At 44.8% G+C, this 13,672-nt stretch overlaps 2 protein-coding genes across 2 annotated transcripts in view; one reads left to right on the top strand and one right to left on the bottom strand.

The window, feature by feature from the left end:
• TRUB2 (TruB pseudouridine synthase family member 2) overlaps positions 1–5,656 on the bottom strand; it is a 12,809-nt gene extending 7,153 nt beyond the window's left edge. The window contains 5 exon segments of the mRNA XM_007944274.2: positions 1,201–1,282; positions 2,542–2,603; positions 3,658–3,732; positions 5,021–5,152; positions 5,548–5,656. Coding sequence (XP_007942465.2) covers positions 1,201–1,282; positions 2,542–2,603; positions 3,658–3,732; positions 5,021–5,152; positions 5,548–5,656 — 460 coding nt within the window.
• A 97-nt stretch (positions 5,657–5,753) lies between these two features.
• COQ4 (coenzyme Q4) overlaps positions 5,754–13,672 on the top strand; it is a 25,293-nt gene continuing 17,374 nt past the window's right edge. Inside the window, exons 1-5 of the mRNA XM_042781457.1 lie at positions 5,754–5,819; positions 6,004–6,181; positions 6,268–6,399; positions 7,547–7,643; positions 8,169–8,271. Of these exons, the coding sequence (XP_042637391.1) occupies positions 5,754–5,819; positions 6,004–6,181; positions 6,268–6,399; positions 7,547–7,643; positions 8,169–8,271 (576 nt within the window). The remainder of the gene's footprint in view (positions 5,820–6,003; positions 6,182–6,267; positions 6,400–7,546; positions 7,644–8,168; positions 8,272–13,672) is intronic.

The raw sequence follows: 13,672 nt of genomic DNA, 5'->3' as shown, positions 1-13,672 counted from the left end.
CTGCATACCTGGTATGAACCCCACTTGGTCATGATGAATGATTTTCTTGATATGCTGTTGGAGTCTATTGGCTAGGATTTTGTTGAAGATTACGTAATTGTCTTTTATTTTCACATTATTTTCTAATGACACAAATGATGTGTGAATCTTCTTTAAAAGTTTTAGATCATCTCTGCCCTCTCAAATTTTGACTTCTTCCCTCTCAAAAGCTGACTCTAGACATTTTCCAGATGTTGACACACACCTACTTGTAGCAATACAAAACACAGAGCACTGCTTTACAATTCCTTTGTTTTCCCCACAGAAAATGTATAGGTGTGTGTCTCCTCTCCCTGCTGAACTGTGAGTTCATTGAGGTTGGGGACCCTGTCTGATTTTTCATACATCTCCCAAACCCTAGCACATAGCTGGCCCTCAGAAAACACATCTGGGTAATAAGCAAATGCAATAGATCCTATGGAAAGTCTTAAGACCATCGGGATGGTGAGAAGTGAAGAATGAGCCATTCGTTCATTCATTCAACAAACATTTATGAAGCACCTCCCATGGCCCAGTCTGGTGCCACATGTGTGTGACCACAGCAGTGGACCACACAGTTCCTGTGCTCACAGCAGTCTAGAGGGGACACAGATACAGTTAATTCTTGTTAATTGATAATTATGTCCTATAAAGTCCTTCGAATGCTGAATTAGCAGATACCAAATTGGTCTTGTTTGACCTCAGCTGATAACAGGTGCACAGAAACATCTCAAATTTTTCACTGTTCTATATGTGCACCTATCTGCTAAAGGACTACAAGAACTGATTTGGGGGATATAAACATTTTAGCAAATAGGCAAATTGACAAATATAGAATTTGCAAACATGGGATTTATAAATAATGAGGACTGATAGTTTTAAATACTCACCAATTGTTAGTTAATTGCTATTTTGAGAGTCTATGCAGGAAGGGCCTGACCTAGTCTAGGGGCTAGAGATAGCTTCCCTAGGGAGATATTTGAGCCGGGTGAGGAAGTGAGCACAGCGTGTTCCTAGAAGAGAGAATGATGGGCCTAAAGCCCCATGACAGCCAGCCTGAGGTTCGTGTGTCTGATGGTTGGCAGTTGTGGCCCAGGTGGGGGTGAGAAATTGAAAGGAAAACAAATTCGGGTGCAGCCTCAGTCGACCCCCGCACTGCCCGGGGCTCCTGTGAGCGCTCACCGTATGTCGTCTTCTCTACTAGCCGTCCGTCCTCACAGAAGTCATCTGTGGCTCTGCCCAGGAGGCCACGTACCGTGTAATCCTGTGAGGACAGGAAGGGGAAGATTCAGCCTTTTTCCCCACTATTACTACTTAGTGCTGAGGAGGGAGGCCTGACCCAGTAGCCCAGAACCCACGGGGACTGGACTGAAGCTGAGGGCTGGGAGGCTCTCCCATACACTCTATGTTGTCCAGTAAGAAGGGAAGGTGGGGGCCTCAGGTCTCCTCTCAGGAAGCTCACACACTCAGCCCCCACCCAGCTGCCTCTGCCCCGCTGCCCCCTAGGAAAGGGCACTGGTTCTGTTGCATGGCCTTGGGCTAGTTCCCTTGCTCTCTCTGCATCTTAGTTCGCCTCTGTGACCTGGGGCAGTGACAGGGTCAACCCCACAGTAAAGAGACACTCCAGCCAAACCTGACAACTTATCACCTATGTCCCCACCTAGGAAGCCCTATCAGCATCTCTCCACTTCTCAAAAGATAACTAAGCTTTGAGACCCAGACTGAGCCCTCCCTCCTCCCTGGGGGGCTAAGTGCATCTGCCACAACTAATATGATGATGATGACAGAAATGACCATAATGACATTGTCTGGACCTTAACTTTGTGCCAGGGATTGTACTAAAGCAACTCTGTAAGGGAGCTATTATTATTGTTCCTATTTTAGACATGAGAAAACTAAGGCAGCCAAGGACACACAGCTAGCAGAGTGGTCAAAGCTGGGTTTTTAACCCAGGTTAGTTACCAGCCATTTGGCTCTAGAATCTGTGTCCTTAACCACTAAGAGCACAGATCTTATGACGTGGCACCTCTACACATGCTGTTTGGAACCAGATTCAGTGCCCCCCCCCCCCCCGAGAGCAAGTTCTCTGAGGGCCAGACAGTGACATTTACTTCTCAGTCTTGGGGAAAGAAGAGTGGTGTTAGAATCAGGCTCTGGTGTAGGACAGATCCAGGTTCAAATCCCAGCTCTGCATCTAAAGGGTTATGTGACCCTGGGGAAGCAATGTCCCCTCTCTGAGCCTCAGTTGTCTCATATGTAAAACAGGGTTAGCAACAGAACCCACATTACAGAGAAGGTGTGAAGATTCCACAAAGGAATTCCCATACAGTACTCAACTGAGAGCAGTCCGTGTACAGTAAATGCCAATAGCTGCTAATGCTTTACTATTATTAGTCTTCCCTAGCACGGAGCCATAAAAAAAAAATGTGTGTTCCCTGTGGAAACCTCTCAGCTCCAGAATCCTGCTGATGACCCCCATGGATAGGACCAAGGGATAAGTGGGCTGTCCCCAGACCCCCGTACCTTGGTGAGATGAGCATCGTACATGTCAGTGAGAAGCCTGCGTCCGTGTCCCACGCCGAGCACTGAAAGGCACCCAGGCTGATTCACACCTGGCTCCCCTTCTCTTTGCCTGAAGGATCCCCCTCCCCATTAATATTGCCACTTCTGAAGCTCCTGAAACCAGCAAAATGCAAAGGGAGCTGCTTCTACAGGAAGCAAGCAAGCTCCTCTGTGTACTCCTCAAAATGCAGATTTCCGGCCCCGCCCATAGGAACTGATTCGACTCCTAGTGAGGAGAGACTCACTGGCCCAGTCACCCAGATCTGCACTGAAATCTGGGTTACTGAGTACGTCCTTTTACATCCCTAGGCCTCAGGCTCCTTGTCAGTGAAAGGGGGATAAAAATATCCCTGTGGATGTTGTGAAGGTTAAAGGAGACAATGCATGGGAAGCTGTCAGCATAAAGGGAGGGACCAATAAATGGTGGCTATTGTGGCCACTTCCTGCCTTTCCCCAGGTCTGTCTCCTCCTCTGGCTGAAGGAGAGAAGGACTCTCCATTCATTCTTGGAGAGAGACAAGGACAGGGAATGTGAGATCATGTCTGCCTGCGCCCCAGGCAAGACAAGGGGACAATGACTGCTGTAGCTAGAGGATGTGGCCACTGCCTGACCTCAGGGACACAGATGGCTCATGACCCAGGTCTTTGTGTGTTCAGCTACAATGACATCCAGACACCAGCCAGTGAGACCAGAGTCACGTGCCCACCAAAGGATGATGGATTTTCCTTTCCGGATGAGGGGCATTCACTAGCCATGTGACCCAGGACAAGTCATCTAAGGTCCTGGAATCCTTCTTCATCTGTAAAATCATACAGTACTTACCTAAAAGAGTTGCTATGCTGAATAAATGTGAAAAGGACTTAGACCACAGGAGTCACTTGATAAAGATGAGTAATTCTGATTATTATCCTATAACCCTCTTTCATCACTCATCAACCCAACTAGGGCAGGAAATCAGGGAAGGAGGACAGTGATGGGAAACAGCAATTGGGTAAGAAGCAGGTATGTATCACAGTAGCTCCCTGATCTTCCCCTCAATCCATGTCACTGTACAACCAGGCTTACCACATCACCTACCAAGCACCCCAGAAGCCTGGGCATCTAGCCGGTGTCCCACACCAACCTTCAGACTGGTGAATTCTGGTCCACGCACTGGAAAGAAACAAACAAGGTCTATATCCTCCACTTATCCAGCCTCCAAGACAGCTTTTGGCTGTGTGGCAACTTCATTCCTAGAATGTGGTCTCATGGAACCCAAAGCCAGGATTCAGGCTTCCCTACCAAAGAACTGAGGATCCAGAACCATTTCTTCAGCCTCAAGGGCCAAGTAAAGGGGCAACCAAAATGCCTGTCACTCTGCGTAGGACCAGTCTCCCAGTGGGCTTCAAATGGACTGGGGATAACCCTGGGGATCAAGATTGTGGGGTTCTCTGACCAGCTCCTGCTAAAGGAGAGTCATGGCCACCATCCCAGGAAGAAAATAGAGGCTATGAGCTCCTTCAGACAGGACCCGGGCCTGTCTGTCCACATCTCTGACCTCAGAACCCAGAACTCACCAGCTGTTCAGGAAATCACTACTGAAAGAACAAATGCAGGAATAAGCTAGAAGTGCTTATACTTCTGTAGATCAAGAAGAATCTACAGGAAGATCAGAGAGGATGATAAAGCTCAATACAAGGCATAGTCCAAAGTAAGAACCTGATAAATTATACTGCTATTGCTCTTATACTGTAGGGTTGCTGAACATCACCAGCCAAAGGGATTTTAGAGGTTTCTGGTTGAGTCCTTTGGTCCTCCTATAGACTTCCTGTCAAAGCCTAAGTGTCCCATTGGTAACTGGAAGTTGCTTCGAGTTGGATGCCTTGATCACTTCTAGTGACAGGGGATTCATCACTACCATTGGGCAGCTTTGTTGACTATAAAGTCACTTTCTCAGGAGTCCCGATTCCCACTTGGAGTCCTAGAATAATAAAGGGGTTAGCAAACTATAGTTCACAGACCAAATCTACAAATTTGTTTTTTATTTTTTTTAATGACCTGCAAGCTAAGAGTGGTTTTCACATTTTTGAGTAGTTTAAAAAAGAAAATTAATAAAAAAGAATATTTAGTGATCTGTGAAAATTACATAAAACTCAGATGTCAGTGTCCTAAAAGTTTTATTGGAATACACCCAGACTCATTCCTTTCCATACTATCTACTGCTGTTTTTGCACTACAACAGCAAAGTTTAGTAGTTGCAAGAGACCACATGGCCCACGAAGCCTAAAATATTTACTATCTGGTCTTTTCCAGAAAAAGTTTGCCAACCCCTGGTCTAATACTATATGCCCACTGTATCTTTCCAAGAGTCTGGGACAAAAATTGTCTGAGGACTGAGATACTGACTGCTCGGAGATTTGCTGGGAAGTGAAACCCAGGGCCTTGCCCAAAAATGTCTTACCTAGGGGATGGTTGGTGAGGGTGGGCACACAAGTGGCTGTGAGGGTCAGTTCCTTCTCTTCACTTCCTTCCATGGGGCCCAGCAGGAAGCGAACACGTTGTTCAAGGACAGGAGGTTTTCCAGCGTTGAGACCTGAGCACACATAGGTAAAGATCACCTTGTTAATTCTAGCTGACTACTTTGGGGTGGGGAGGTAGGTGAAGAGAACAGCAGATCAGGGAAGTGAAGGATGTAGAAAACAAATGAGACACCCAGAGCAAAGAGAACAAAATAGTAGTACTTAAAAGAGATTTTGATTCAAATCCTGACTATGCTACTTACTAAACTGTGTGACAATGGACAATACTTAAACTTTCTGAACCTCACTTTCTCCATTTGAAAAGAAAGGAAAATGAGCAGTAACAGAGCATGCAAAGCAGATGATTAGGGCTGCGCTCTACTCAACAGAGTGACTATTTTGGGGAAAAGCGGAGACGGACCCCGAGGAAAACAGGAGCAGAATTGTGAATGTGGTTCAAGACACTCACCCTTCAGAAGTTGCATTTCCACGGTGTCCCGCAGGTGTTTCCATTTTAGCCCCGGGGGCTTGTAGGTCGCGAAAAGCCCATGCAGCCGAGCTAGGCCGGCAGACCCCATTCCTGAAGCCCGCGGCCCGGGCTCAAAGAACAGCTAAGACCTAGACAAAAAAGCTGTACGGCTGCCCCTAAATGTAGCCCCTACAACGGGCGCCGCCATGTTCCACACCCGGAAGTGGTTCTTACCTTATTGCCGCCGGGGAAAACATGCTGCGGGAGAGGAAGTATGGTCCAGAGTTGAAAGCCAAAACTAGCCGGGCTTATATTTCTCGTGGAGACCGTTTTTGGGAATGAGGTGAAGTGGAGAGACTCTTGTATCGATGGAAATAGTTTAGTAGACAGGTTGCCTAGGTTTCATAGTTAACTATAGGGCCTTTTCCTGTCTGTGCTACGATTTTTCCTAAGAAGGCAAAAGGAGCGAAGTCGAGATCGAATCGTTGTGACCTCTCCAGCACTCCGTTGCAAGAGAAGTTTGGGGAGTTAGCCTTGCCCGGAAGTCCGGACGTGCCTGCTGCCATGGCGACGCTGGTGCTCCTGGCCCTGAGACCTTTCAGGCGGTTTTCGGGCCGCCCTTGGCCAGCAGTAGGCAAGTAGCGTCCGATTCTGGGTGAAGGCAAGGTGGAGTTCTGCAGACACCTGTTCCTCTGACCTTTGCCTTTTTCTCGTCCTCAGACGTCCCCCTCCGGGCTGGGAGCCATGAAGCTGGCCTGCTCTATCCTGACCACATCCCCACCTCCCCACTGCAGAAGGCGCTGCTGGCCGCCGGTTCTGCGGGAATGGCACTCTACAACCCGTACCGCCATGGTAAGGCCGCCCGCGGCCGGCGACCCTGTCTAGGACGAGGGGTCTAGGCGCGCACCCTTGCCTTTGGAAGCCTGGTTGAGTCACGACTTCTGTCAAAACCTAACTGTCCCATTGGTAACTGGAAGACAGGTTAGCAGGGTACTCAAATCTGGATTCACTTCATAATCATCAGGAACGTTTATAACAAATGTGGATGCCTGGGTCCACCCCTGAACTAGCCTAAATTCAAATCTACCTCGTGGAGCTAGGCGGGAGGAAGCGTGGAACTTGGGCATTTATTTACCTTTTTAAACTACTTCCAGTGAGATAATGTTATACAGCCACATTGAGACTAAAGAGAAGATTTGAAAGCACTAATTTAGTTATAGGAGGCCCTGCGTGATCAAATGGTTAACGCGCCAGTGACTAAGCTGCAGTCAATGCTAATGGGAAGGTTGGAGGTTTGAGCCCACCCTGAGGTGCCTCAGAAGAAAGGCCTGGCAATCTACTTCCAAAAATTCAGCCATTGAAAACCCTCAGGAGCACAATTCTACTCTGACATTCATAAGGAGGCTGCTTCGAGTAGGAATCTATTCTAAGGCAAATGGTTATATTCAGTTATAACATCTCACTATAAAGTAAGCTTTATGAGGTCAAGGACTCTGACTGCCTTGTTCCGCTCTGTCTGCAGCATTTGGATAGTGCTTGGTGCATAGTGAAAGCTCAGTAAACATTGAATGAATTGAATAGAATCTAGGATTCTATAATGCCTTTTTCTTCCCTTCCAAAGATTACCGCTACTAATAAAACCGATAATAGAACTTCTCATTGAGTGCTTATTTTGACTACATACCATGCCAAGTGTTTTATGTGCTTTTCTTGATTTCACACGCCAAATGTTATCTGCACTTCACAAATTAGGACGTTTAGAAATGTGAAGCAATTTGCACAAGGTCACCTAGATCCAAGTGACAGAATCTATACACCTATCGATATATTGGTCCTTGCTGTGTGCCAGCAGTTTGCTAAGTGTTCAGCATGAATCCTCATAACTTAGAGGTAGGTATTATTCATATTTTATCATATAGGGAACTAAGGCTCAGACCATGTCGGGTAACTTACCTCCTAAGTTCACATCTACCGTTTGTGCCCATTTCTGTCCTTTCAGATATGGTTGCGGTTCTAGGAGAGACCACAGGACACCGTAGCCTGAAGGCCCTCAGGGACCAGATGAGGAGGGATCCAGAGGGTGCTCAGATTTTGCAGTAGGTTTCAGCTCTGCCTGGGAGATTGGTGCCATTCTTTGGAGATCCTGATCTCTCTGGAGTCACACTGTCAGTCCTGTTAGCCTAGGGAGCTTTTCTTAATACCCTGGCTATGGATGGCTACACTAACTGGGCTTGCACAACTCCAGCGCGTCATTCACATATAAACTATGATGACACTTGGGTTGTGCAGTGTGGTGGTTTTGGCCCAGTTCCAGCCACAGGGCTCTATACCTTCACTAAGCTGCCAGAACACATGCTATTTGTACTGCTACCCTTCTTCGCCCGTGGGAAGTACTGTGATCACATTGCCCTTCTTTCCTGCCTAGATTGTACCCCTGCTGCGTAGTTTGTAGTAATCCCCTCTGTCCCTGCCGTTGGCCTGGCTAGCTGGAATGCTCCAGAATTTGTGACCCCATTATTGCCCTCTGCCTCCCACTCCTCACAACCTTGTTCTAGCTAGACCTTTCACCTGCCTTTGCTGGTGCCCTACCAATACCCGAGTCCTGCCTTCTGCCTTTGCAGGGAGCGTCCTCGGATCTCACTGTCCACACTCAACCTGAGCAAGCTCCAGAGCCTGCCTGAGGGCTCCTTTGGCCGCGAGTATCTACGTTTCCTGGATGTGAATGTGAGTCTATTGGTTATGTCCATCTGGTATCAGCAGGAAGGGCAGAAAGGTGGCATAGGAGTGACATCATGAGAAAAGGAGCCCTAGGCTGCTACCACGGGCTGTAGAACTTTTCAGTTTCTTGTGCCAAGGCTTTGCCATTTTCAGTAGGTCAGACAAATAATCCAGGAACGTCACTCTAGGGTTTTTTTTTTTAAAAAATAAAATTGATAATACTGGCCAGTGTTTATTAACTTGTTACTGCCTGCTGGGCTCCTACATGATTTCACTAAATCCTCCTGGCAACTCTGTTAGGTTTGTCTTGTTATTATTCCCTTATAATAGATGAGGAAACAGACTCTGAGCAGTTATGCAATGTGCTAGTTTGACACAGCCAGTAGTAATGGAAGCAGTATTAAAACCCAGACCATACTCCATGGTCTCCCAGTCCCAGAGATGGTGCTTTCTCTGGGGTACATCAAGTTATGGCATTCTTCAGCTCCAGCCTGGGAGGATGAGGTGGCAGGAGTTCCAAACCATGAGGAACTTACTTACTTAATCGGTATCTGCCATGTGTCATCATCCCCGGTCCAGGTGCTAGGGCTATAGTGATGAACTAGACAAGGGCCCTGCCCTCATGGAACTTATATTCTAGTTGGAGAGGAAAACAAAAGAGCAGTGAAAATAAAAATTTCGTATGAAAATTCAGGCAGAAGCTAAATTGTGGTCAATGTCATGAGACAAAGTGTATGTGATCTGCTGTATGGAAAGTGTATTTGCTCTGTACATTTTCACCCAAATCACAATCAAAATTAAAATTAAAAAAAAAAAAAGGAAAATTCAGGCAGAAGACTTATTGAATACTTAGAATGTACCAGGCATTATTCTCATGATTAGGCTACAGTGAATAAAACCAGCAAAAAACATGCCTTTGAGGCATGTTACATTCTTGTAGATAGGTGCTATGAAGAAAACAAGTTAATATGATAGAGGATGACTTTGGTGCAGGCTAAGTATAGCCGCTTTTTTTTTTTTTTAATTTTTATTGTGATTTGGGTGAAAGTTTACAGAGCAAATTCATTTTCCATATAGCAGTTCATACACATTTTGTCTCATGATATTGACTACAATTTCCCACAATGTAACAGTTCCCCTCCCACTTCCTCCCCATAGTTACCTCTTCCCTGTGTCCTTCCCTCCCATGCACTCCTGCCCCCTGAGCTGTCTCCCTGTGCATACACAGCCCTTCTACTCTCCCATGATTGATCTCTCCAAGGAATGTATCTACCTTAGGTAAATACTGAGCCCTTTTGCTGATTTTTTATTTGGCTGGAAGCCATAGGAGTTCAGTTCAATTCCAGACCTGAAGGGCAGCTAGGGGCCATAGTCTTGGGTTTCACCAGGCTCTAATTAGGCCGGCAAACCTGGTCGTTTTTTTTTTTAGTACAGCCACATCTGTTAGGACAGTTGGGAGAGGCCCCTTTGAGAAGGAAACCTGGAGGACAACAAGGAGCTGACCTTGTGGAGAGCTGGGGAAGAGCATTTTGAGTAGAGGGAACAGCAAGTACAAAATCGGCCAGCGTGATTTTAGAGGAGTGGGTGGCGGAGAGATAGCGAGTGAGCTGGGACCCAGCTGGGGCCAGGCCTGGCCAGGCCCTGCAGGCCTCAGGAAGGAGTTTCTATTTTGAAATAGGATCAGTAGAGAACCATTGGAGAATTTTCTAGAAATCTGTCCATTTCTTGTAAGTTTTCAAATTTGCTGGAGTATAGTTTGTCATAGTATCCTGATATTATCCTTTTTATCTCAGTTGATTCTGTTAAGACGTCACCTATTTCATTTCATATTCGTGTTATTGGCATCTTCTTTTCCTTCCAATGGAGCCTGGTGTAACCACTGAGACTATGGCCCCTAGCTGCCCTTCAGGTCTGGAATTGAACCCACAACTGTGGTTTCCAGCCAAACAAAGTACAGGCATGTGAGTTCAACATTTACCTCAAGTAGACACACGCCCTGGAGAGAACAATCATGGGAGAAGGAAGGGCTGCTTATGCACAGGGAGATAGCTCAGGGTGCAGAAGAGTATGAAGGGATGGACACTGGGAGGAGGTAACTATGGGGAGGAAGTGGGAGGGGAGCTGCTGCATTGTAAATTTTGGTCAATGACATGAGACAAAGTATATGTGAACTGCTGTATGAAAAGTGAATTTACTCTGTATATCTTCACCCAAATCCCAATAAAAAAAAAGAAAAAAAAAAAAATTTGCCAGTGGTTTGTCAGTTTTACTAATCTTTTCAAAGAACCAATTTCTAGTTTTGCTGATTCTGTTGTTTTTCTGTTTCATTTATTTCTGTTGGAATCTTTATTATTTGTTTTCTTCTAGTGACTATAGCCTTTTTTTGCTGCTCTTTTTCTAGTTGTTGGAGATGTTGGGTTAAGGTGTTGATTTTCACTCTTTCTTCTTCGATGTGTACATTTATTGCTCTAATTTGCCCTCTGAGCACTGCTTTTGCTGTGTCCCAAGGGTTTTGGTTATGTTGTATTTTTGTTCTCCTTTGACTCAAGGAATTTTAAAATTTCCTTTCTTATGTCTTCTATTAAACCCACAGTCATCGAGTCAATTTTGACTCATAGCAACCCCCATAGTGTTTCCAAGGCTGTAAATCTTTGCAGGAATAGATTGCCTCATCTTCCTCCCATGGAGTAGCTGGTAAGTTTTAACCACCAAACTTCTGGTTAACAGCCAAATGCCTTATCCACTGAACCACCGGAGCTCCTTTTATGTATTCTGTTACCCAGTGGAGGAGCTGTGGTAGCATAGTGGCTAAGGCACTTGACTGTTAACCAGAACGCTGGCAGTTCAAACCCACCAGCCACTCCTGGGAAAGAAGGTTGGTCAATCTACTTCCATTGTGATACTGCCTCGGAAACCCAAGGAGGGGTTGCTATGAGTCAGGTCTGACTCCATGGTACATAACAACTTAACATTACCCAGTGGTGTTTAAGCAGCGTGTTACTCAGTTTCCATGTTTGTTTGTTTGTTTTCCCCTTGATCTTCCTATTGTTGGTGTCTAATTTTATAGCATTGTGATCTGAGGAGGTGCTTTACAGTATTTCAATGTATTTAAATTTATTGACATGTTCTTTGTGGCCTAACATATGGTCTATTCTAGAGAATACTTTATATGTGTGCTAGAAAAGAATGTATATAGTACTGTTGTTAAATGAAGTGTTTGGTATGTGTCTATTATGTCAAGTTGGTTGATTGTATTGTTTAGTTATTCTCGGTCTCTGCTGAATTTCTTTCTAGTTGTTGTAGCTTTCATTGAAAGTGGTATATTAATGTCTCCTACCATTATTGTGGAACTGTCTGTTTCTCTTTTCAATTCCGTTAAAATTTGATTTATGTATTTTGGGGCTCCTTCATCTGTTGCATAAATAAATATTCATTATGGTTATGTCCTTTTGTTTGATTGATCCTTTAATCATTATATAATGTCCTTCCTTGTCTCTCATGGTGTTTTTTGTCTTGAAGTCTATTTTATCAGAAATTAATATTGCCACTCCGGATATTTTTTATTGTAATTTGCTTGATATATTTGTTTCCAATGTTTGATTTTTAGTCTGCTTTTGTCTTTATATTTATGGTGTATCTCCTGTAGACAGCATATGGATGGGACATATTTTCTTATCCATTCTGCAACTCTTTGTCTCTTGATTGATGCATTTAATCCATTTACATACAGTGTAATTATCGACAACTATAAATTAATCGCTGTCATTTTTGTTACATGTTTTTTAGTGGTGTTGCTGATTTCTTTCTTCCATATAATTTTCTGTGCTAAGTTTATTTTGTTTATGATTGATTTTTTTTCCCTCATTTCCTTCGTTGCTATTGTTTTAGTATTTGCTAAATCTTTTTGCCTTTCTTCTTTTTTATTTTGATGAGAAGGTTTATTAATTTTCTTTGAGGTTACCCTCTGGTTTATTGTCTTCCCAACTTTATTTTATTGTGATTAGGGTGAAAATTTACAGAGCAAATTCACTTTCCGTACAGCAGTTCACATACACTTTGTCTCATGACATTGACCACAATTTACCACAATGCAACAGCTTCCCTCCCACTTCCTCCCTATAGTTACCTCTTCCCTGTGTCCATCCCTCCATGCACTCCTGCCCCCTGAGCTGTCTGCCTGTGCATAAGCAGCCCTTCTTTCTCCCATGATTGTTCTCTCCAAGGAGACGTCAGGGAAATGTTCAGCTCATATACCTGTCTATTGTTGGCTGGAAGCCACAGGCGTGGGTTCAATTCCAGACCTTATGGGTAGCTAGGGGCCATAGTCTCAGTGGTTCCACCAGGCTCTACTGGACCAGCAAACCTGGTCCTTCCCCCCCCCCTTTTTTTTTTCTCCAGATGATTTTGAGTTTTGTTCCACATTGTTCTCCTTCTCTATCCAGGATCTCTTTCATAGATCCCCTTCCAAGTGGTTGACATTGGTAGCCAGGCACCATCTAGTTCTTCTGGTCTCATAGTCGTGTAGGCTGAAGACTGGATGGTGTACCAGTCGCTAGGACTGATTGTATCCATGAATTTTTGGTTTTCTTCATTCTTATTTGCTCTGGATGAGGAGAGACCAATCGTTGCATCTAGATGGCAGCTTGCAAGCTTTTAAGACCCCAGTCGCTACTCACCAAAGTAGGAGGTGGAACAATGTTTTGTGTACTACGTTATGTCAATTGAGCTTGATATCCCCTGCGACTATGGTCCCGAGCCCACAGGTTCAACTACTAGGTCTCTCTTGGTAGCTGGCTGTGACCAAAGCAGTGACTACAACCTTGCCCCTTGTCAGTTCTACTATACATCTGGGAATTCAGATCATACACATAAACTTATAGGACCAATGTCTGCCAAGCCTATACGTGTTCTTGGGTATACTCCCCACTTCATAGAGATACCTACTAGTTCAGCCTGTCCACTCATCTATCTACCAATATACACATGTTTGCCTTCACTGATAATGCCTAACTCTATGTGCAAAAGGGTTCATCTTTGTTGTCTGTACCTCCCACGTACCTCTCTATGTCTTTCTCTTTCTCAATGCCACTATAATGATCACTCACATTTGGTACATTGCCCTTCTCTTCACCCAAATCAATACTTATCTCAATCTATCTACCAGGGTTCCCTCCCCTCCCCTCCCACCCCTGGTAACCAACAAAGAAAATTTCCTCCAATAGATTAAAACTTTCCTTAACTTTTATAGTAACGGACTAACACAATATTTGTCCTTTTGTGATTGACTTATTTCACTCAGCATAATGTTCTCCAAGTTCATCCACATTATGCGGTGTTTTGCAGATTCTACATTATTCTTTAGCGTTGCATAGTATTCCATTGTGTGTATGTACCATAGTTTGGTTAT

Source organism: Orycteropus afer, unplaced genomic scaffold, assembly GCF_000298275.1.
Source record: "Orycteropus afer afer isolate SDZICR_OR568_19922 unplaced genomic scaffold, OryAfe1.0 scaffold00123, whole genome shotgun sequence".
NCBI lineage: Eukaryota > Metazoa > Chordata > Mammalia > Tubulidentata > Orycteropodidae > Orycteropus > Orycteropus afer.
This window is presented reverse-complemented; position numbering and strand designations above follow the sequence as displayed.